The sequence below is a fragment of the Molossus molossus genome, unplaced genomic scaffold (assembly GCF_014108415.1).
Source record: "Molossus molossus isolate mMolMol1 unplaced genomic scaffold, mMolMol1.p scaffold_m16_p_10, whole genome shotgun sequence".
Classification (NCBI taxonomy): Eukaryota; Metazoa; Chordata; class Mammalia; order Chiroptera; family Molossidae; genus Molossus; species Molossus molossus.
Window position 1 is genome coordinate 74,771,846 of NW_023425345.1, and position 21,731 is coordinate 74,793,576.

Consider the following 21,731-nt stretch of genomic DNA (forward strand, 5'->3'; position numbering starts at 1 on the left):
TTGAATCTCCTTTGCCAGTGAATTTTCTTTCTCCTCAACTCTAAGGGTCCCCACAAGACTTTTGGGGAGAAAGGGCCAATGGCAGTTAGTCCCTGGCTAAAGGCTAACTCCCTGAACCTATCTCCAAGGCCCCCTTTTCTCTGACTCTCCATGGAGTAGAAAGTACCTTCACCTAGGCTGTCTCCTAAAGCTTCTTTTATCCTAGGCCCTTCCTTTTTTTTTTTTTTTTTGATATTTTGTTCAGATAGAGTGGGAGGGAGAGACAGAGAGAGAGAAAAACATCGAAGTGAAAGGGACACATCGAATGGTTGCCACCCACACGACCCAGCCAGGGCCAGGGACAAACTGTAACCGAGGTACGTGCCCTTAGCGGGAACCGAACCGGGGTCTCTCCAAACCGCAGGCCAACGCTCTAACCACTAGCCAAAGCAGCCAGGGATTGCTTTTTTTTTTTATCCTCACCCGAAGACATTTTTCCATTTTTTTGTTCAGGTAGAGTGGGAGGGAGAGAGAGGAAGAGAGAGAGAGAGAGAAACATCGACATGAAAGGGACACATCAAGTGGCTGCCACCCGCCCGACCAACCAGGGCCGGGGACAAACTGCAACCGAGGTACACGCCCTTAGCAGGAACCGAACCTGGGTCTCTCTGGACTGCAGGCCGATGCTCTAACTGCTAAGCCAAAGCAGCCAGGGCTTGCTACTGCCTTTTTTTTTTTTTTAAGACTGTTTTCTTTTTTTAAAATTATTTTTCCTTTTATTGATTTTTGAAAGAGAGGGAGGGAGAGGGAGAGAGAGAAGAAACATCCATGAGAGAGAACATCGATTGGTGGCCTCCTACATGTCCCGGACTGAGTATTTGGCCCACAGTCTGGGCATGTTGTCCTGACGGCGAATCAAACCAGCAACCTCTTGGTGTATGGGTGGACGCTCAACCACTGAGCCACACCAGCCAGGCGGCCCTTCCTTTTTTCAATGTCCCCTGCTTTATTAAAGATACTCTAGAAATAAAATTTTTTAAAAATTGGGGAGATGGAGGGGTGGCAAATGTCTCAGTTTGCCCATGCTCATGCCCTGCTGAGGGATAACGTCCAGCTCCAAGAGCTGGGGAAATTTGAAAGCTGAGGGGTCCTGCTCCCTGGAAATATCACGGGGCCTCTGGGAAGGTCATAATCACAGATGGGAGTTTCAGATGGATGCCTTCAGAATCTCAAAAAATGCAGCTACTTGGGCCACGTTAGGAGCCTGGCTCCTGCTTCCTTTTTTCTCTCCCATGTCTCATGTCTGGAAATGATAGGAAATGCCACCGCGAGTTTCGGGGGCAACAGGGTCAGAGGTGACAGAGTAGCTCACAAAAGCACTATGGTGGGAATACCCAGCAGTCGATCCCAGGGCTTTGCCTTGGGCATCCCTGATTATAGCTTCTTAAGTTATAGGGAGCATGAAAGTTCTGTTTCCGAACTGACGTTCTCTAATTTTGGTCACAGAAGGCTTAAAAGACAAAAGGTTACTTTTTTCACAGAATCCAATGGGGCCGGGGCCTGACTACATTTGTCCCCATCGGCATGCCATAACCCTTGTGTTTGCTCAGCTCTGCGTCACCAGTCTTCTCGCGGAGTCGTCTGAACCTGGCTCCTTCTGATTGGCTTAGGTGCGCCCCAAGCCCTTCCTGATTGGAAGCTGCGATTGGGAGTCCGCCTCCTTTCCGTGGTACCGTTCGGTTGAGCCTGAGGCGCGGGGGAGAATTGGGGAAACTGGAATTTCCCACGGAGCTGACGGCGCTTGCTCTCCCCCTACTCATTTTAATTCCACGCGCTCCAAAATATCCGCCATGGAGAAATCTTGGTAATGACCCAATCCCCGTAAGCATCCTAGGAACACATCTGACCCCTACTCTAAACCCTCCTTTCCCCGCCGGCGGGGGAGAATTCTGGGTAGTTGATTTCTCTGGTTCCCCCAGGGAATTCTGGGTAACTAGGCATTTCTATTACGTCTTCCTACCCCCGCCCCAGTTGTGGTTAACTGGCCAGGCTTATTTTCCCTTAGAGAATCCTGGGTAACATTACAGGGAATTCTGGGAAACTGACTTCTCTTGTTCTCATCTCCAGTCCTCCACCCCCAACCCTAATTCCGGGGAACTAGCACATTAGCCCCATTTACATAATTCCTACCCCTGTGGTTGCTGCTCCTTCCACCTATGGTTCAGGGGTGAACCAGGCAAGTGAGCAGGCCTGAAGGGACGTGAAAAGGAAGGCAAAGATTAGGTTAGATAGTTGGGTGGGGGGAGGACAGAGGGCCTAGATTAGAAGAGGGAGGATACTTTTCCCATCTTTGCCCTGCTGCCCATCCCCTTCTTTCCTGCTCTATCCCCTGCCTCCCTTATCTTCCCCTTCTCTAGATAACATATAACACACTAAATGCAAGTACCTGGGCCTACTCCTGACTTGGCTACCTCTTTCCCTTTACAGGCCAGGATGCCCACTGGTGCTGTCCTGCTGAAGGTTGGGTCTAAAAGGGGCTGTGGCAAGGTAGGGTGTGACACAGTTCTGATCTGCTGCAATCATCATCATGAACTTCGAGGGTCTGGACCCTGGACTGGCAGAGTATGCCCCAGCCATGCATTCTGCCCTGGACCCTGTCCTGGATGCCCACCTGAACCCAAGTCTGCTACAGAATGTAGAGCTGGACCCAGAGGGAGTGGCCTTGGAGGCTCTTCCTGTCCAGGAGTCAGTGCACATAATGGAAGGTGTCTACTCTGAATTGCACAGTGTGGTGGCTGAAGTGGGTGTGCCTGTCTCCGTCTCCCACTTTGACTTGCACGAAGAGATGCTGTGGGTGGGAAGCCACGGGGTAAGAACTGTACCCCTTTGTAAGGGCTGAGGAGATGTTGGTTGTGTTTTTTATTTGGTTTTAGCTTCTTTGCAGGGAGCCAGAATCGAAGTGATAAGAGTTAGCCGAGTCTCTTAAGTCAAGCCAAGAGGAAGTAGAGAAAGAGGGAGTCTGTGGGATCCAGGAATGAGTTACATATTCTTTTTTTTAAAAAAAAAGAAATGTCTATTTATTTATTAATTATTTAAACAATTTTTTTTCTTGCCCTGGCTGGTTTGGCTCAGCGGTTGGAGCGTTGGCCTGCGGACCTGAGAGTCCCGGGTTTGATTCCCGCTAGGGGCACGTACAAAAAAAAAATTTAAACAATTTTTTTTCTTTATTGATTTTAGAGAGATGAAGGGAGAGGGAGAGAGAGATAGAAACATCGATGAGAAAGAACATTGATTGGCCAACTCCCGCATGCCCCCCACTGGGGATTTGGCCCACAACCTGGGCGTGTGCCCTGACCAGGAATTGCACTGGCAACCTCTTGGTGCGTGGGTCAACACTCAACCACTGAGCCACACCAGCCGGGCTACATAGGTACTCTTTTTTTTTATGGAATGCTTCACAAATTTGCATGTCATCCTTGCGCAGGAGCCATGCTAATCTTCTCTGTATCGTTCCAATTTTTTTAGTATATGTGCTGCCAAAGCGAGCACTTTTTAAAAAAAATCCTCACTCGAGGTTATTTTTCTATTTATCTTCAGATAGAGAGGGAGAGAGAGAGAAACATTGAATGGTTGCCTCCCACACGACCCTGATCAGGGCCAGGGACAAACCAAAACCAAAGTACGTGTCTTAGACCAGGATCGAACCCAGGAGTCATTGGTCCACGGGCTGATGCTCTAACCACTGAGCAAAACCAGCCAGGGCAGTATTCTTTATTACAATGCATCTTACTTCTACCACAGTTTGCCCATTCCATGCTTTGATTAATCTTCTTAGTCTGTAGCTATCCAAATCCAATCTCTAATGTCCCTCTTCTTTTAAATTTTATTATTATAGAATGGTTAATGAAATGTTTCTGTATATCTTACATGGAATCATTCTATCTTCTCTGGCTTATTTTAATCTCTCTCAGAGCAGTTATCAATATTGTTGATTTTAAAAAATGTATCCAGCCCTGGCTGGTGTTGCTCAATGGTTAGAGTGTTGGCCCATGCACCAAAGCGTCTCGGGTTGGCTTCCTGGTCAAGGGCACATACCTGAGTTGCAGTTTGATCCCTGGCCCTGGTCTCTCCCACATCAATTTTTCTCTTTATTTCTCCCTCTCCCTCCCTCCCTCCCTCCCTCCCTCCCTCCCTTTCACTCTATAAAATTAAAGGAAAAAAATACCCTCAGGTGAAGATTAAGAACAACAAAAAAAGTGTATCCATACTGCCAATGTGCTAGAGAACCCAAAGCTTTTGGAAGAAATAACATGCTAGCCTTGTTTTACTAATTTACCTTCCATACAGTATGAATTGTTTTTCCATTAAAAAGAATGATTTTTTTGTTTGTTTGTTTGTTTTTGGTAATACATTAATTTCAGTGGGCAGTATCTACTGCTATGCTAAACCCAAGAAATTAAGCTGAATAAAACATGATCCTTGCCTTCAGGGAGTTTACAGGACAATGAGGAAAAAGAAATATAAACAGGTAGTTCATAGTACTTTAGAAGAAACTAAACTGCTCAACTTAATAGTTATGAATTTAGAATATAAACTGCTAAATGCTAGTGTGAAAATATTTACTGGGTGTTGGTGAGCATAGAAGTCAGAGGACCCCCAGAAGGAAGTGATACTTGAGATGAGTAGAAAGAAGTCAGGTAAAGAAGAGAGGAAAATGCTATCCTGACAAAAGCAATGAGATAAACAAAAATTTATCACACAGATAGTGATTGCAGAGTACAGGAATGACAATTAAAGTTTACTAGACTGGAGGATGGAGCTGAAGAGTTAGACATTTCTTCATTCAACCAGTAATTTTTATTCTTTTTATTTTTTGTTAATCCTCACCTGAGGATATTGTTTCCATTGAGTTTTAGAGAGTGGTAGGGAGGGAGTGAGGAAGGGAAAGAAACATTGACATGAGAGAGACACATTGATTGGTTGCCTCCTGCATACTCCCTGACTGGGGCTGAGGATCGAACCTGCAACCCAGATACTTGCCCTTAACTGGGAATTGAACCTGAGACCTTTTAGTCCCCAGGCTGATGCTCTAACCACTGAGAAAACTGGCCAGGGCAGCCAACCAGGCCCACTTTAAAGGAGTTTGTACTTGATCCTTCAGGTCACTGAAGATTGTTTTTAATGATTTTTTAAAAATATGATTTCATTTATTTTTTATTAAAAAAATTTTTTTTATCCTCACCCGAGGACATTTTTGCATTTACCTTCAGATAGAGCAGAAGGGAAAGAGTTAGGAAGAGAGAGAGAGAAACATCAGTGTGAGAGAGACACATCGACTGGTTGCCACCCACATGACCCCAACCGGGGCCAAACTGCAACTGAGGTACATGCCCTTAGCGGGAACCGAACCCAGGCCTCTCTGGTCCGCTGGCCGATGCTCTAACCACTGAACCAAACCAGCCAGAGCTATTTATTTTTTTTAAATAATTTTCTTTATTTTAGAGAAGTAGGGAGAGGGAGAGAGATAGAAACATCAATGACAGAGAACATCGATTGGCCGCCTCCTGCATGCCCCCCACTGGGGTTCAGGCCTACAATCTGGGCATGTGCCCTGACTGGGAAATCGAACCCGTGACCTCTTGGTGCATGGGGCTGACACTCAACCACTGAGCCACATCAGCCAGACCTGTTTTTATTGATTTTTTATAGAGAGAGGAAGGGAGGGAGAGATCGAAACATCAATGTGAGAGAAACAGATTGGTTGCCTCCTACATGACCCCCACTGGGGATGAAGCCGGAAACCTGGGCATGTGCCCTGACTGGGAATTGATCCAGGACCTCTCAGTATGGGATGATGCTCAGTCCACTGAGCCACACTAGCCAAACAATTATTATTTTTTTCTTTCAGAGAAAGGAAGGAATGGAGAGAGAAACATCCATGTGAGAGAGAAACATCGATTGGTTGCCTCCCACACCATCCCTGACTGGGGATGAAACCTGCAACCTGGGTATTTGTCCTGACTGGGAATCGAACCCACCACCTTCTGGTCTACAGGATGATGCTCCAACCAACTGAGCCATACCAGCCAGGGCCAGGCCACCAAAGATTTTTATCTAGAATGACAAGGTCTGGTTTGCAACTTTAGTGGATTACTGAGGTAGCAGTATAGAGTTTGATTTAAGGGGGACAAGGTAGGACCATCCAAGATCAGTTTGCAGGCTGTTGTAGTAGTTCACATAAAATATGATGAAGGCCTGAATGAAGCACTGTCGAAATGTATATGTGAGAACAGATTTGGGAAATATTTAGGAAGTAAAATAAACACTTGGCTACCAGTGACTTAGTCCACTGGGTATCATGGTACCATAGGGAATACAATTAAGATTTGAAACGGGCCCTGGCCGGTTTTGCTCAGCGGTTGGAGCGTCGGCCTGCGGACCAGAGAGTCCCGGGTTCCGTTCTTGCTAAGGGCATGTACCAAAAAACAAAAAAAACTAAAAGATTTGAAACAGGCCCTGGCCGGTTTGGCTCAGCGGTTCATCGGCCTGCGGTCCAGAGAGACCTGGGTTCGGTTCCCCTAAGGACACATACCTCGGTTGCAGTTTGTCCCCGGCCCTGGTTGCCTGGTTGGGTTGTGTGGGTGGCAACCACCTGATGTGTCCCCTTCACATCCATGTTTCTTTTCTTTCTCTCTCTCTCTCTCTCTCTCTCTCTCTCTCTCTCTCTCCCTCCCTCCCTCCCTCCCTCTCCCTCTCCCTCTCTTCCCCTTCCTCCCTCCCTCTCCCTCTCCCTCTCTTCCCCTTCCCTCTCTCTTTCCTCCCCTCCCTCTCCCTCCCTCTCCCTCCCTCCCATTCTATCTGAACAAAAAATGGAAAAATGTTCTCAGTGAGGATAAAAAAGAAAAGAAAAATTTGAAACGATAAAAGTGGTAAATTTAAATTTAGGCTATAATGAGTTTGAGGTTCTCATGGGATACATAAGGAGAGATGATTAGTAGGAATTTGGATGTATAAGTCTGAAGCTTGAGGCAGTGGTTGGGCTAGGGAAGGAAATTAGGATTCATCAGCTTAAAAATGATGGTTAAGCCCTGGCTGGTTTGGCTCAGCGGTTAGAGCGTTAGCCTGCGGTCCGGAGAGACCCGGGTTCAGTTCCCGCTAAGGGCATGTAACTCGCTTGCAGTTTGTCCCCGGCCCTGGTTGGGTCGTGCGGGTGGCAACCACTCAATGTGTCCCTTTCACGTTGATGTTTCTCTCTCTCTCTCTCACTCTCTCTCTCCTTCCCACTCTATCTGAACAAAAAATGGAAAAATGTCCTCGGGTGAGGATTAAAAAAAAAAAAAAAATGATGGTTAAAACCTTGGGAGTGGATGAGATTACCTAGGAAGACAAGTAGGATAAGAAGATAGTGAGCTGGGAATAGCCATGTTTCAAGAGTGGTCAGAAGGGGAAACACATGAAGAGGGTATGAGCTAAGAGGAGAGAAACGAGGAATGAATGACATAGGGGCCAAGGGTGGAATGAGTTTCACATTCTTTCTGTTCCAGCCTGTGACCCACAGTACACATTTCCCTAATGGCTGGTGGAGATCAAGACTTGACTATGGAACATAAGAAGGGCAGATGGCTAGTGGAGGATCAGACCAGTATCCCGGACCTGAATACTGTTCTAACTAACTGAGCCATTACTTACTCAGCAGGGTCGTTGTGAGGAAAAAATGAGGTAGAGTTTACAAAAGTACTTTGTGAAGCATTAAGCAAACGTAAGACCATATTTTTAGTGTTTTTATCACTAAGATTGGTGCCTAGCCTTATGTCTTAGTTGCTGCTAGTCAGGAAGCAAGAATGGAAGGAAACAAGCTGAGCAACATCTAGTTCCTGAATTATATGTGGGATGGCCCTGTCCCTCCACTCAGGGTGTCTCATCTTTTTGTCCCTTACAGGGTCATGCCACTTCATTTTTCGGCCCAGCCTTGGAGCGTTACTCATCCTTTCAGGTCAATGGCAGTGATGACATTCGGCAGATCCAGAGCCTGGAGAATGGTATCCTTTTTCTCACCAAGAACAACCTCAAGTATATGGCCCGTGGGGGCCTCATTATATTTGATTACCTGTAAGTGTCTTCTCAGCTCTGGACTGGGAAAGAGGGTTTTGCATAGAATGGGAAGGGTAAAAGATTGGAAGCCTTAGCCTTTTCTCTCCCCGACAGGTTGGATGAGAGTGAGGATATGCACAGTCTCCTGCTAACTGACAGCAGCACGCTGCTTGTTGGTGGGCTGCAGAACCACATATTGGAGATTGACCTTAACACTGTCCAGGAGACTCAGAAGGTATAAACCTGGGGCAGGAAAGACCTAAGCAGGGTCTGAGGTTATTATGGTGGGGGCAGTGGGTAATACCTGGGGTGGGAACATGCCTGAGATGTGTGTGTGTGTGTGTGTGTGTGACTTTTGTTCTTTTGGTTTGTGGGAAGAATCAGTCTCACTGGTTTCTCCTTCTTCCCTCCCCAGTATGCAGTCGAGACACCTGGAGTCACCATCATGAGACAGACAAACCGCTTCTTCTTTTGTGGACACACATCTGGCAAGGTAGCTAAGTTCCATTTTTCCTTCCACCATGGGGCCCTATTTCACCAGATAGGTGACTGGGCTCAGCCTTTGTTTCAATGCTGCGCCTGTAGTTGGTGGGAAGGGAGGAGTGAATTAAGTTCCTATCCAGCCATGTTATACTATGACATTAGTCTTTCAGCGTGATGTTTTCTGTTGTAATTAGGTACCTTAGGAGCAAAAGGGTAAACAAGTTCTCTTTGGGATCCGTTCCAACTCTCGGCTTCTCTTTTTGCCTTTTCTGTGCTTTCATTGCCCATATCTAGAGCTTTAGTTCTTTTTTTTTTTTAATCCTTAAACACTTTTTTTTTTTTTTTTTTTTTTTTTATCCTCACCCGAGGACATTTTTCCATTTTTTACTCAGATAGAGCGGGAAGGAGAGAGAGGAAGAGAGAGAAACATCGATGTGAAAGGGACACATCAAGTGGCTGCCACCCGCACGACCCAACCAGGGCCGGGGACAAACTGCAACCGAGGTACATGCCCTTAGCGGGAACCGAACCCGGGTCTCTGTGGACCGCAGGCTGACGCTCTAACCGCTGAGCCAAACTGGCCAGGGCTCATTAAACACTTTTTACCATTGATTTTTTGTTTGTTTTGTTTTGTGTGTTTTTTTTTCTTTTATTGATTTTGGAGAGTGAAGAAGGGAGAGGGAGAGAGAGATAGAATCATTGATGAGAGCCCTGGCTGGTTTTCTCAGTGGTTAGAGCATCAGCCTGTGGTCCTGAGAGACCCAGGTTTGGTTCCCGCTAAGGCCACATAACTCGGATGCAGTTTGTTTCCAGCCCTGGTTGGGTCATGCGAGTGGCAGCCACTTGATGTGTCTCTTTCACGTCGATGTTTCTCTCTCTCTCTCTCTCTTTTCCTCTCTCCCCCTCCCACTCTATCCTCTCTCCCCCTCCCACTCTATCTGAACAAAAAAAATGGAAAAATGTCCCCGAGTGAGTATAAAAAAAAGAAAAGAAAAGAAAAGAAACATCAATAAGAGAGAACATCGATTGGCTGCCTCCTGCATGCCCCACACTGGCGATTGGGCCTACAACCCAGGCATGTACCCTGACCAGGAATCGAACTGGCAACTTATTGGTGCATGGGTCGACACTCAACCGTAGCCACACCGGCCTGGCTATTTGTTTTTTGTTCATCCTCACCCACGGAGGATATTTTTCTATTGATTTTTAGACAGAGTAGAAGGGAGGGAGGGAGGGAGAGAAACATTCATGTGAAAGAGACACATCAATTGGTTGCCTCCTACATGACCCCGACTAGGCCAGTGATCGATCCCAAAACCCAGTATGTGCCTTTGATCAGGAATGGAACCTGAGGCCTTTTGGTGTACAGGTCGACTCTCTAACCACTGAACCACACTGGCTTTAGTTCTTTTCATAGGAGCCTCACAGAATTAGGTAGGTGGAAGGTACTCTTCCTAAGAACAGCTTTGGTAGATAACCACGTTATCTCTTCTTCAGATTTCCCTGCGAGACCTTCGTACTTTTAAGGTGGAGCATGAGTTTGATGCTTTCTCAGGGAGTCTGTCAGATTTTGACGTGCATGGCAACCTGCTGGCCACCTGTGGCTTCTCCAGCCGCCTTACTGGCCTCGCCTGTGACCGTTTCCTCAAGGTGTATGATCTGCGCATGATGCGTGCCATCACACCACTTCAAGTACATGTGGATCCTGCCTTCTTGCGCTTCATCCCTACATATACTTCTCGTCTTGCTATCATCTCCCAGTCAGGTATGAACAGGGTGTAAGATGGTGTAAAACAGGTTGATGAACAAAGGGGAACGAGGTGCCTGAGGGAGTATACTTCAGGAACCTCTTTGTTGAGGGAAAAAGTAACCTGTCAGCGGGTCTCACTTAGGTTTTCTTTTTTTTAAATCCTCGAGGATATTTTTCTATTTATCTTCAGACAGAGTGGGAGGGAGAGAGAGGGAAAGAGAGAAACAACGATGTGAGAGGGACACATTGACTGGTTGCCTCCCGCACGACTCCGACCAGGGCTGGGGACAAACCGCAACTGAGGTACATGCCCTTGGCTAGAATCAAACCCATGACTCTTTGGTCCTCAGGCCGACATTCTGCCGCTGAGCCAAACCAGCCAGGGCTCTCACTTAGGATTGGTCAGAGATTAAAGCTTTTGTTATTTCCCTGTGTGTGAAGAACATAGAAAAATATCAAAGGTGGAGCAGGCAAAACAACTTTAAAACTTCCCTTTGCTATATAGCAAACCTCCCTGTGGTTTATGGCAAGGCATCAGATGGTATTTTCTCTAGCGCTAGGCATGGATTTGGGGTCCATCTTTCCTTGATATCAGGGGAAGAGGGTAGGAAGGGCATAAAAGGATGGCTCCCTTCACCTTCCAGGGCTCACTCAATGGGCTTTCTCCTCCCTCCTAGGGCAATGCCAGTTTTGTGAACCCACAGGTCTGGCCAACCCAGCAGACATCTTTCACGTGAATCCTGTGGGTCCTCTGTTGATGACGTTTGATGTGTCAGCCAGCAAGCAGGCCCTGGCCTTTGGAGATTCTGAGGGCTGTGTACACCTCTGGACTGATTCCCCTGAACCTTCCTTCAACCCTTACTCCCGGGAGACCGAGTTTGCTTTGCCCTGTCTTGTGGACTCACTGCCTCCTCTGGACTGGAGCCAGGACCTGCTGCCTCTTTCTCTCATCCCTGTCCCACTCACCACTGACACACTTCTCTCTGATTGGCCTGTTGCCAACTCTGCTCCTGCTCCCAGGTTGTACCTCATATCTGGGCCAAAAGGGGGGTGGGGAAAGGGCTGAGATGCAGGAATTCTCTGCAAGCCTTGTTATTCTACTTATTTTCTGATTTTTGTCTACTGTGTTTGGCCCCTTGGGGACTGGGGATTAGATGGGCATACACCACAACCTTCCAGCCTTAGAATTACACTACGTTATAGGCGAGCACCCCCTGTGGATGCAGAGATTCTGCGCACCATGAAGAAGGTGGGCTTCATTGGCTATGCACCCAACCCCCGGACCAGGCTGCGTAATCAGGTATGTTCAGAGAGGAGAGGGCTGGCCCTTCCTTCCACCCCTCTAGCATTTCTCCTGTCTTTTTCCTTTACTTATTGTTGCTAATTTTTGTTTTTAGTTAGTAAAGGTTTTTTTGAAGCCTACTAAATTTAAGGTACTATGCCAGGTATTAGGTAGGATTCCAAGACATAGAAGTTAAAGTCCTTTCTTTTAAGAATTTTAGTATTTGGTTGGTGAAAATAAGACCTATTCATAACAGAAATTATTTATGTTTTATTGTTAAGTGCTAGAGGAATGTCTTAAGCATTTGGCACCGGAGCTGTTTGGAGGGAAAAGTTTACTCTGGGCTAGAGTGGTCTGGGCAGGCATACTGAAAGAGGTAGATATTGAGCTGGAGAAGTGAAAGATGGGTAAAGAGATAGTAACAGCAGAGCATATTAAAGATGAGAGATCAGTGTTAGTAAAGGTCTCAGGAGGCATAACTGCAAAATGGGTGCCTAATGGGGACTATACTAACCAGTTTGGCTGGAGCGGCTTTATACTGGGAAATAGTGAGAGATTGAGGTTGGAAGGGCCAGGTTGTGAGGCCTTGAAACCCAGTGTATAGTGGAAGAAGTGATGCACTAAAAGGGGCATTCTGGGAGGGTCATTGTGGTAGCAGTATTCTGGACAGAGTGAATGTGGGGAGCCCAGCATGGAAGCCATCATAGCTGTCTAGCTATGATGAGGTAGGTTGGTGGCAGTGGGAATAAAAAGAAGCAATGAATGGTGAAAACTCTTATGAAATTAGGTTGAGGACTTGGTGACTATTTCAGTGTTGCAGGAACAAAGATGATTAAAACACCCAACAAGGTTATCTCTTTTTAAAAATTCTAGATTCCTTACCGACTCAAGGAGTCAGACAGTGAATTTGACAGCTTCAGCCAGGTCACTGAGTCACCAATAGGGCGGGAAGAGGAGCCACATCTCCACATGGTCTCTAAGAAATACCGCAAGGTGCTGGGAAATACAAGGAAGGACCCCTCTTGGATGTAGGAAAAGGTTCCCAGGGAAGGGGGTCATATGAGGAAAAACTGAAGGACTCAGTCGGGAAGCTTTCACCTCCCACGCTGGACTCAGGAGGGGGGTTTTGGGGAAGGTTATGGCTAGGGGACTTGGAGGATATTTTCATCTTGCTTAGACTGTTTCTGCTTCAGGTAACCATCAAATACTCCAAGCTAGGACTAGAGGACTTTGACTTCAAACACTACAATAAGACCCTGTTTGCTGGATTAGAGCCCCACATCCCCAATGCCTACTGTAACTGCATGATCCAGGTAAGAGTGGGTATTCCTGTGATTTGAATGTGCTTGCTGCCTTTCTTCTCTATGACCCCACAACTCCTGTTCTTTTCCATGTCTCCCAACCAGGCCCACTTTATTTATTTTTTTATTAAAAAAACTTTTTTTTTTTTTTTTGTTAATCCTCACCTGAGGATATTTTTCCATTGATTTTTTTTTTTTTTTTTAAGAGAGAGAGTGGAAGGCAGGGAAGGAGAGAGAGAGAGAGGGAAACATCATTGTGAGAGAGACACATAGATTGGTTGCCTCCCACACGACCCCAGGGATAGAACCTGCAACCCAGGTCTGTGTCTTTCATTGGCAATCGAACCTATGACCCTTCAGTCCCCCGGCCAACACTCTTAACTGCTGAGCCAGACCGGCCAGGGCAACCAACCAGGCCCACTTTAAGATGGGCCCCTTACCATTTCTTTTTCAGTAGACTCTTGCTTTGGATTCTCTGCCAGCTCTTTTAACCTTCTAATCGCTTTCTCCTTATAGCAATCCCCTGTGTCATTTCTTCTGCTCTTCCCTCCAGGTGCTCTATTTCCTGGAGCCCGTTCGCTGCCTAATCCAGAACCACCTTTGCCAGAAGGAGTTCTGCCTGGCATGTGAGCTGGGCTTCCTCTTCCACATGTTGGACCTCTCCCGAGGTGACCCTTGTCAGGTCAGTACTTGGAGACCTGGGACGGTAAAGGAATGGAAGTGGATAGTAAGCAGAAATATTGCTGTGCAAATGGCCACAAGAGAAAATAACTTCTTTCCACCCCGGATTGCAGGGCAGTAATTTTCTTCGGGCATTTCGCACCATTCCTGAGGCCTCAGCCCTTGGTCTGATCCTGGCTGACTCGGATGAGGCTTCAGGCAAGGGCAGTCTGGCCAGGCTCATCCAGAGGTGGAATCGCTTCATTCTCACTCAACTGCACCAGGATATGCAGGAGCTAGAAGTACCCCAGGCTTATCGAGGTGCTGGAAGCAGGTATGGAATTGGGACAGGAATAAAAGCTACCATGACAGGTCCTTCTATGACTTACAGGGTCTCATAACTCCCTCAGTGCGCATATGTCGCCCTCCCCACTCTTAGCAGCTTTTGCTCATCGGGGGACTCTGTCATTGGGCAGCTGTTCAGCTGTGAGATGGAGAACTGCAGCCTCTGCCGCTGTGGCAGTGAGACCGTGCGAGCCTCATCTACTCTGCTCTTCACGCTCTCCTACCCTGAGGGTAGCAACAGTGGTATACCCTACAGCTGGGTTGGGAAGGCTCCCCCACTGTCCTATAACATTCAGGAGAGGGTGTTGGGGAGCTAACACTAACAGTGAATAGAAGGGAGAACCTGGAGTGAAGTATCCGGTTTCCCTACAGATAAAACTGGGAAGAACTGTGACTTTGCTCAGGTGCTAAAGCGAAGCATCTGTCTGGAACAGAATACGCAGGCCTGGTGTGACAACTGTGAGAAGTACCAGCCCACGGTAAGTGGGCTGTTGCACTGGACTAGAGTCCTACCATGTTGGGGACTCAGCCATGGTCTCGTCTGGGACTGGCTAGGTGAGCAGTGCCATCCAAGGATCTATAGGGAGTGGGAAGAACCCCAGTTTGAGGTTGCAGATCTGGGTTTTACAGCTCTTGTCCAAGTTTCTTTCCCTGTAGGCTCCCTGCTATTCCTTGTTTGTTTTATCTTCTCAGATTCAGACACGCAACATCCGCCATCTGCCAGATATTCTTGTCATCAATTGTGAAGTGAACAGCTTGAAAGAAGCTGATTTCTGGAGAATGCAGGCTGAGGTAAGGACTGGGGCTGGAAACAGGGTCTTAGAAGTTTTGTTTCTTTTTTTAATCCTCACCCGAGGATATTTTTCCATTTTATCATTGGGTAGAGTGGAAGGGAGGGGGAGAGAGAGAGAGAAACATCAATGTGAGAGAGACACATTGACTGACTGCCTCCCACACGATTCTGATCAGGGCCGGGGACAAACTGCAACTGAGGTACGTGCCCTTGACCAGAATCGAACCTGCAACTCATTGGTCCATGGTCTGATGCTCTAACTACTGATCAAGACCAGCCAGGGCAGAAGTTTTGTTTCTTAAGGAGTACTTTTTAGTTTTCTCCCTCTTCTGACTGACCTCCATATGTGATTAATATTCCAGAGGAATAAAAAAAAAAATTTCTGAAGAATCAGATATTTTCTCCTTTATGTTCAGGTTGCCTTCAAGATGGCAATAAAGAAGCATGGTGGGGACTCCAAGAACAAGGAGTTTGCTTTGGCTGATTGGTAGGTACTGTCTTGGGAGTAACCAAAGTATTGAACTACACAGTGGCTTCTCTTGTCATTGGCTAGATCTCCTCAGAACAAATTTCCAATTCTCCTGTTCTGATAGGAAGGAACTAGGGAGTCCAGAGGGCATGCTGATGTGTCCTTCCATTGAGGAATTGAAGAATGTCTGGCTTCCTTTCTCTATTCGCATGAAGATGACCAAGAACAAAGGACTGGATGTTTGCAATTGGACTGACAGGAATGAGATGCAGGTTGTTGGAAAATTGGGAAGAGGAGGGAGAATAAAGGAGAGAGGTTGGGGCAGAAGCAGGACAGGGGAAAGGTGGAACTTAGTGTAGGGAAAAGTAAGGGAATAAGACTGAGTAGTTACCAGTTGTGGGCTTTTCTAGTCAGTAAGTTTATTGTTGGGAGTCCTAGATAGGCTAGGATGGATATGACCCACCCTGGTGCCCCATTCCATACTCCAAACTCCTTGCCCTCTCTCCCCATTCCCCTTCCTTCCCCATCCTTAAACTTAGCTTAGCAGCCTGGGTACCCCCCCCCCCTCACAGTGGGGCCCAGCCAGGGCAGAGGAGGAACATGGTGTCTATGTGTATGACCTGATGGCTACTGTGGTACACATCCTGGACTCACGCACAGGGGGCAGCCTGGTGGCTCATATCAAAGTTGGAGAGACCTACCACCAACGCAAGGAGGTGAGTGAGGTAATACATTGCAGGGACACTCCTGGTGGTGGCCAGAATGGAATCCCAGCTATGTCCTTCAGTCTCAGTCAGAGTGGTCCAGACATCACTTTGCCATTAGTCTTTCTCTGTATCTCTATAGGGCGTTACCCACCAGCAGTGGTATCTCTTCAATGACTTTCTTATTGAACCCATTGATAAGGTTAGTTGTAACACATTGCATTTTCCCTTTCATCTCATGAACCCTTTTCCCGTCATCAATCTCAGTGCCCTAGAGAATGCCAGACAAATTTAGGAGGGAGGGATGGGTCCTCAAGAATAAAAAGCATTCGCAGAGCTAAAAGTAGCACCTGAGTCCTATCTTCTGCCTGACTTGGGAAAAGGGGACATATATGTAGACCATTAAGTGCTTTCTCTTTTATAGCATGAAGCTGTGCAGTTTGACATGAATTGGAAAGTGCCTGCTATCCTTTATTACACCAAAAGGAATCTTAATTCCAAATACAACCTGAACAGTAAGTGGTACAAGAGTAGACCCAAGGTGTGACCAGTTTAGATTGGTCTTCAGGAAGAGACCTGAGAAGTAGCTTGTTAATATTAGGCTCTGTGCCCTGGACAGTTTTGCTTAGTGGTTAGAGCGTTGTCCTGCAGACCAGTGAATTGTGGGTTTGATTTTGGTCAAAGGCACGTACTTGGTTGCGGTTTGTCCCTGGCCCTGGTTGGGTCGTGCGTGAGGCAACCAGGTGATGCGGCTCTCTCACATCGATGTTTCTCTCTGTTCCTCTGTCTCTCTCCCTTCCTCCCACTCTGTCTGATAATAAATAGAAAAGTATCCTTGGGTAAGGAATAAAAAAAAGATAGGATCTGTGCCCTGGCCAGGTAGCTCAGTTGGTTAGAACATCATCCCAGTACATCAAGATTGCAGGTTTGATTCCAGTCAGGGCACATACAAGAAGCAACCAGTGAATGCATAAATAAGTAGAACAACAGGTTGATGTTTTTTTCTCTCTCTCCTTCTCTCTGTTTCCTCTCCCTCACTCCCTCTCTCCCTCCCATTCTCTTTCTGAAAATCAGTAAAATATAGAGACATGCATTAAAAAAAAAGATTAGATCTGGCTGGTATTGCTCAAAGGTTAGAGCATCAGCCTGAGGACTGAAGAGTCGCAGGTTTGATTCCCAGTCAAGGGCATGTACCTGGGTTGCAGGTTCAATCCCTGGCCCCTGTTAGGGTTGTGCAGGAGGTAACCAATTGATGTATCTCTCTCACATTGATGTTTCTCTCCCTCTGTCCCCCTCTCTCCCCCTCCCTCCTTTCCACTCTATCTAAAAATCAGTGGGAAAATATCCTTGGGTGAGGATTAAAAAAAAATTATAATATGCAACTGTGTTATTATTTCCAGGGACACTAGAGAGATTCCTGCTTATTATAAGGCTTTAAATTTAGAAGCTGGAGATCCCGAGGGTATAGTGGGAAAGAGGTGATAGGGGAAAGTCTGATTAAAGTGGCTAAGGTTATGATTTTAAGATTAAGCATTCTTATTTATTTTTGGTACATGCCCCTAACGGGAACCGAACCTGGGACTCTCTGGTTCGCAGGCCGACGCCCCAACCACTGAGCCAAACTGGCCAGGGCAAGATTAAGCATTCTTATGCCCAAGTGAAGAGCTCTTCTTTTGGAAATGAAATTCTTTTTTTTTTATCCTCACCCGAGGACACTTTTTCATTTTTTGTTCAGGTAGAGTGGGAGGGAGAGAGAGGAACAGAGAGAGAGAGAGAGAAACATCGATGTGAAAGGAACACTTCGAGTGGCTGCCACCCACACAACCAACCAGGGCCGGGGACAAACTGCAACCGAGGTACATGCCCCTAGCGGGAACCGAACCCCGGTCTCTCAGGACCGCAGGTGGACGCTCTAACCGCTGAGCCAAACCGGCCAGGGCGGAAATGAACTTCTTATTAGGTCCCTTTTTGGTGCCTTTAAAGCATGGTTTCTGTGTAACTTAATTTTTCTGGGTTTTCTAAGCTAAAGTCCAAAATGAAAATCTTATTCTTTTCTCTCTGTTGACTTTTTTTCCCCTTATCACATTTCTTGATAATTTTCTTATTTACCTGTTCTATCTACCTGCTCTGTTGTTCATCAAACATGATCTTTTTACTCATATACTTTAATTATTGAGGGATCACAGTATAGACCCTGTCTCTGGTCAGCCACCCTGGGCTTCCTTCCCCTGGTCACTTCACTGTCCCCAGCAGTGTGTCTTCTGGGTTCTCTTATAGTCAACAACCCTATTAAGGCAAGTGTTCTGATGGCTGAAGCATCACTAGCACGGAAGCAGCGGAAAACTCATACTACCTTTATTCCGCTGATGCTGAATGAGCTGCCACAGGTTGGGGACCTGGTGGGCCTGGATGCTGAGTTTGTCACCCTTAATGAGGTAACCAAGACCAAAAGTGTGGGGTGTTGGAACAGAACTCTGGGGATATTAGGAGTCATAAGCATTTCTCTGATTTCCTTATTAACTCTTCTCATGTAGGAGGAAGCAGAGTTGCGCAGTGATGGCACCAAGTCTACCATCAAGCCAAGCCAGATGTCAGTAGCTAGGATTACCTGTGTTCGGGGCCAGGGACCTAATGAGGGTATCCCCTTCATCGATGACTACATCTCTACCCAGGAACAGGTATTAGGATATGGAAGTGCAAGTGAGACAGATCTTGTGCTTATGTAGAGTGCTCTAGGACCCAGGGAAGAGTGGTAGGTGGAGATTGTGCCTTGTTTCCTTGGATACTTGTCTTTTTCTCTATCCCTAGGTGGTGGATTACTTGACTCAATACTCAGGGATAAAGCCAGGAGATCTCGATGCCAAGATTTCTTCTAAGCACCTCACAACTCTCAAGTCTACCTACTTAAAGCTTCGTTTTCTTATAGACATTGGAGTCAAGTTTGTGGGTCATGGTCTGCAGAAGGACTTCCGGGTCATCAACCTCATGGTTCGGGCAGGGCTCTTTTAAGAGTCTTCTTTGAGTGTGGGCTCCTCGTGTATACATTGTGCTTTTGGGGAATGTGAAATTATGGGATCCCCTACCTTCAGTCTCCCATTCTTTTATCCCTGCCAGGTGCCCAAGGAACAAGTCCTTGACACTGTCTATCTGTTTCACATGCCACGAAAACGAATGATTTCCCTACGATTCCTTGCTTGGTACTTTCTGGGTGAGTTGCTCTGCCTTGAAGGCCCTTGGGGTGCTCATTAAGAGAAGGAAAAAGTGCTGGAGGATCCAAGGGGGTAGGAAGGACCCTGAGTTAGTGGCGAAGTTATGAATGGATTTAATTGGCTTCAGCATCCCTTCTGTGCACCAGGGGTGGTGTTTGGCCTCTTCCTTTAAAGAGGTCAGGTTTTTGTTTTGTTTTGTTTTGTTTTTTTGGTACATGTCCCTAGCGGGAACCGAACCTGGGACTCTCTGGTCCGCAGGCCGACGCTCCAACTGCTGAGCTAAACCGGCCAGGGCAAGGACAGTCAGGTTTTTTATTGTCTATTGGGAGTTGGGGATGTGATAGGGGACATGTTCTTATCTTCCTTTGCTAGGTCTCAAACTATTCCACCTCTACTTCCCCCAGACCTGAAGATTCAAGGGGAGACCCATGACAGTATTGAGGATGCTCGCACGGCCCTTCAGCTCTACCGAAAGTATCTGGAGCTAAGCAAAGATGGCACTGAGCCTGAGTCCTTTCACAAAGTGCTCAAAGGCCTTTATGAGAAGGGCCGAAAGATGGACTGGAAGGTGCCTGAACCTGAGGGCCAGACAAGTCCCAAGAGTAAGGCCTGGGATGGGACAAGGGAAACTGGACTGGGTGGGTTTTGATTATATATGTGAAGATTATACCCATCATAAAACGATGATGATAATAACAACAGTACCACCCCTACCTTATATACTTGCAAAGTACTTAACAGTTTACAAAGCACTTAATCCTCCCAATAATCAGTGAAATAGATTTTGTTATTGAGACTCTCCATTGGTCCTAACCTCCTCTTGTCCAATTCTAAAATGTTTGGGGCAAGTCCAAGCCCTCTTTGCTCTTGCATTTGTCCTTCCTAAGAAGAATCCCAGATGCATTTTCTCCACTCACCTTAAGAGTCAATGTTCTTGGTTTTGTCTCTGACAGATGCAGCTGTTTTTTCCTCAGTGCTGGCACTCTGACCTCACCCTCTCTCAGCGAACTACTTGCCTCTACCTTTAGTGTTCTGTGGCCTCAGAACTGGGAGATGGCTTCCTAAGTTGGCTGAACCCTGTCTACTTCCAGAATTGAACCTGCTCAGGGTTTACAGATGGTGCTATTAATAGAACTGGAATGCAGCAGAACTATTGCAAAGGGTCTAGCAGCTAGATTCCTTTTTCATCCTTTGCAAAAAACAGTGGGACAGAAACAGAGTCTATAATTGACCCAGATGGAAAATAATTGGTATGCTTAATAAATATCCTGTTTGATTAATACCCAGGCAAAGAACATCCTGGAGCCAAAACTTGCAGTTCCTAGTTGGCTAAGGACAGAATTACTGCACAGTGACCATATACAACAGTAGTTCAAAACTTAGCTCTGACTGCTTGAAGGATGCCAGGAAGCCAGCATGCAGAGTCTTGGTGGCTATACCCAACCAGTGTTGCCAACACCATCATTGCCAAAAAATGGCCTTTGAGTCCAAGATAAAGCTTGGCTGCTGGCTTCATTCCTAGCGATAGCTGAGAAGCATCTGTCTTCCATCCACTCCATTCTCCTGTCCCCAGTTTTGTTTTGTTTTTTGTTTTTTTTTTTAAGTTTTGTTTTAAACTGCATGTTTTATAATATAAAAACAAAAAAATTGACTGTCTTCTCTCTCATTGAGACCTGTGAGTGAAGGGTTCTTGGACTTTGGTCTCCTCTTCTTTCTTTGTGTTGGCTTTCTATTACAACCTAATGCTTTTATTATCATCATTTTCTAATCCTTACCTGAGGATATTTTTTCCATTGATTTTCAGACAAAGTGGGAGGGAGGGGGGGGGAGAAAGGAGGGGGGTAGGGAGAGAGAGAAACATCGATGTGAGAGACATCAGTTGGCTGCCTCCTGCAGGACCCCAACCAGGTCCGGGGATTGAACCACAACTGAAGTATGTGCCCTTGACCGGAATCAAACCCATGACTCTTTGGTCCACAAGCCAGTGCTCTAACCACTGAGAAAAACCTGCCAGGGCACAATCTAAGGTTTTTTTGTTTTGTTTTGTTTTGTTTTTGTGGTACGTGCCCCTAGTGGGAACCAAAGCCAGGACTGGTCTGCAGGCAGATGCTCAACCTCTGAGCCAAACTGGCCAGGGCTAATCTAAGGTTTTTTCTTTTTTTCCTTTATTGATTTTAGAGAGAGGAAGGGAGAGGGAGAGAAAGAGAAACATCAATCATAGAGCTAGAACATTGATTGGCCGCCTCCTGCATGCCCCCTACTGGGGATTTGGCCCACAACCTGGGCATGTGCCCTGACTGGGAATCGAACCAGTGACCTCTTGGTGCATGGGTCGATGCTCAACCACTGAGCCACACCAGCCAGGAGCACAACCTAAGGTTTTTAAATTCTCACCTAGGAATGAAGGTAAAGCTCTGTGTAGTCCAAAGTTAAGGATATGGAAGTAGTAGAATTATGTTTTTTTCTGGACAATATTAGGTCTTTGCTGTGGCAGTCCAGTACTCTCAGGTCAGATTCTTTTAAGATGTACAGTAGGATTTACCTGTTAACTGTAAAAGGGGAGTGGGGAAGCTGATAAACTACAGGTCCTAGGGTATCTTAAAACCTACTGTTAGTAGCTACTAACAGGATCTGTGGGGTGCTGCTGTGCTTCCTGGGAGATGTA

The 21,731-nt window shown here is 46.5% G+C and overlaps 1 protein-coding gene and 1 non-coding gene across 13 annotated transcripts; one reads left to right on the top strand and one right to left on the bottom strand.

Moving 5' to 3' along the window:
• Positions 1–1,703: 1,703 nt before the first annotated feature.
• Positions 1,704–20,734, top strand: PAN2 (poly(A) specific ribonuclease subunit PAN2). Of its 12 annotated transcripts, none has more exons than XM_036251623.1 (26): positions 1,704–1,843; positions 2,467–2,848; positions 7,919–8,088; positions 8,185–8,305; positions 8,486–8,563; positions 10,051–10,318; positions 10,981–11,323; positions 11,507–11,603; positions 12,459–12,578; positions 12,779–12,898; positions 13,440–13,568; positions 13,681–13,880; positions 13,989–14,134; positions 14,264–14,370; positions 14,585–14,683; positions 15,101–15,171; positions 15,278–15,425; positions 15,726–15,869; positions 16,000–16,059; positions 16,282–16,372; positions 18,135–18,292; positions 18,392–18,535; positions 18,666–18,845; positions 18,972–19,065; positions 19,471–19,668; positions 20,020–20,734. In XM_036251623.1, exons 2-26 carry the CDS (start codon positions 2,567–2,569, stop codon positions 20,052–20,054), a joined length of 3,603 nt encoding a protein of 1,200 aa, XP_036107516.1. In that variant the 5' UTR covers positions 1,704–1,843; positions 2,467–2,566; the 3' UTR covers positions 20,055–20,734. The 12 variants fall into 12 exon arrangements, 11 of the variants coding, with proteins under 11 accessions (XP_036107516.1, XP_036107519.1, XP_036107515.1 ...); XM_036251626.1 differs by having other exon boundaries at positions 13,986–14,122; positions 20,020–20,732; XM_036251622.1 differs by having other exon boundaries at positions 1,712–1,843; positions 13,986–14,134.
• LOC118624792 lies at positions 3,419–3,528 on the bottom strand. The gene has a single exon (XR_004958462.1). It is a non-coding gene; the product is annotated as a U6 spliceosomal RNA (small nuclear RNA).
• Positions 20,735–21,731: the final 997 nt, after the last annotated feature.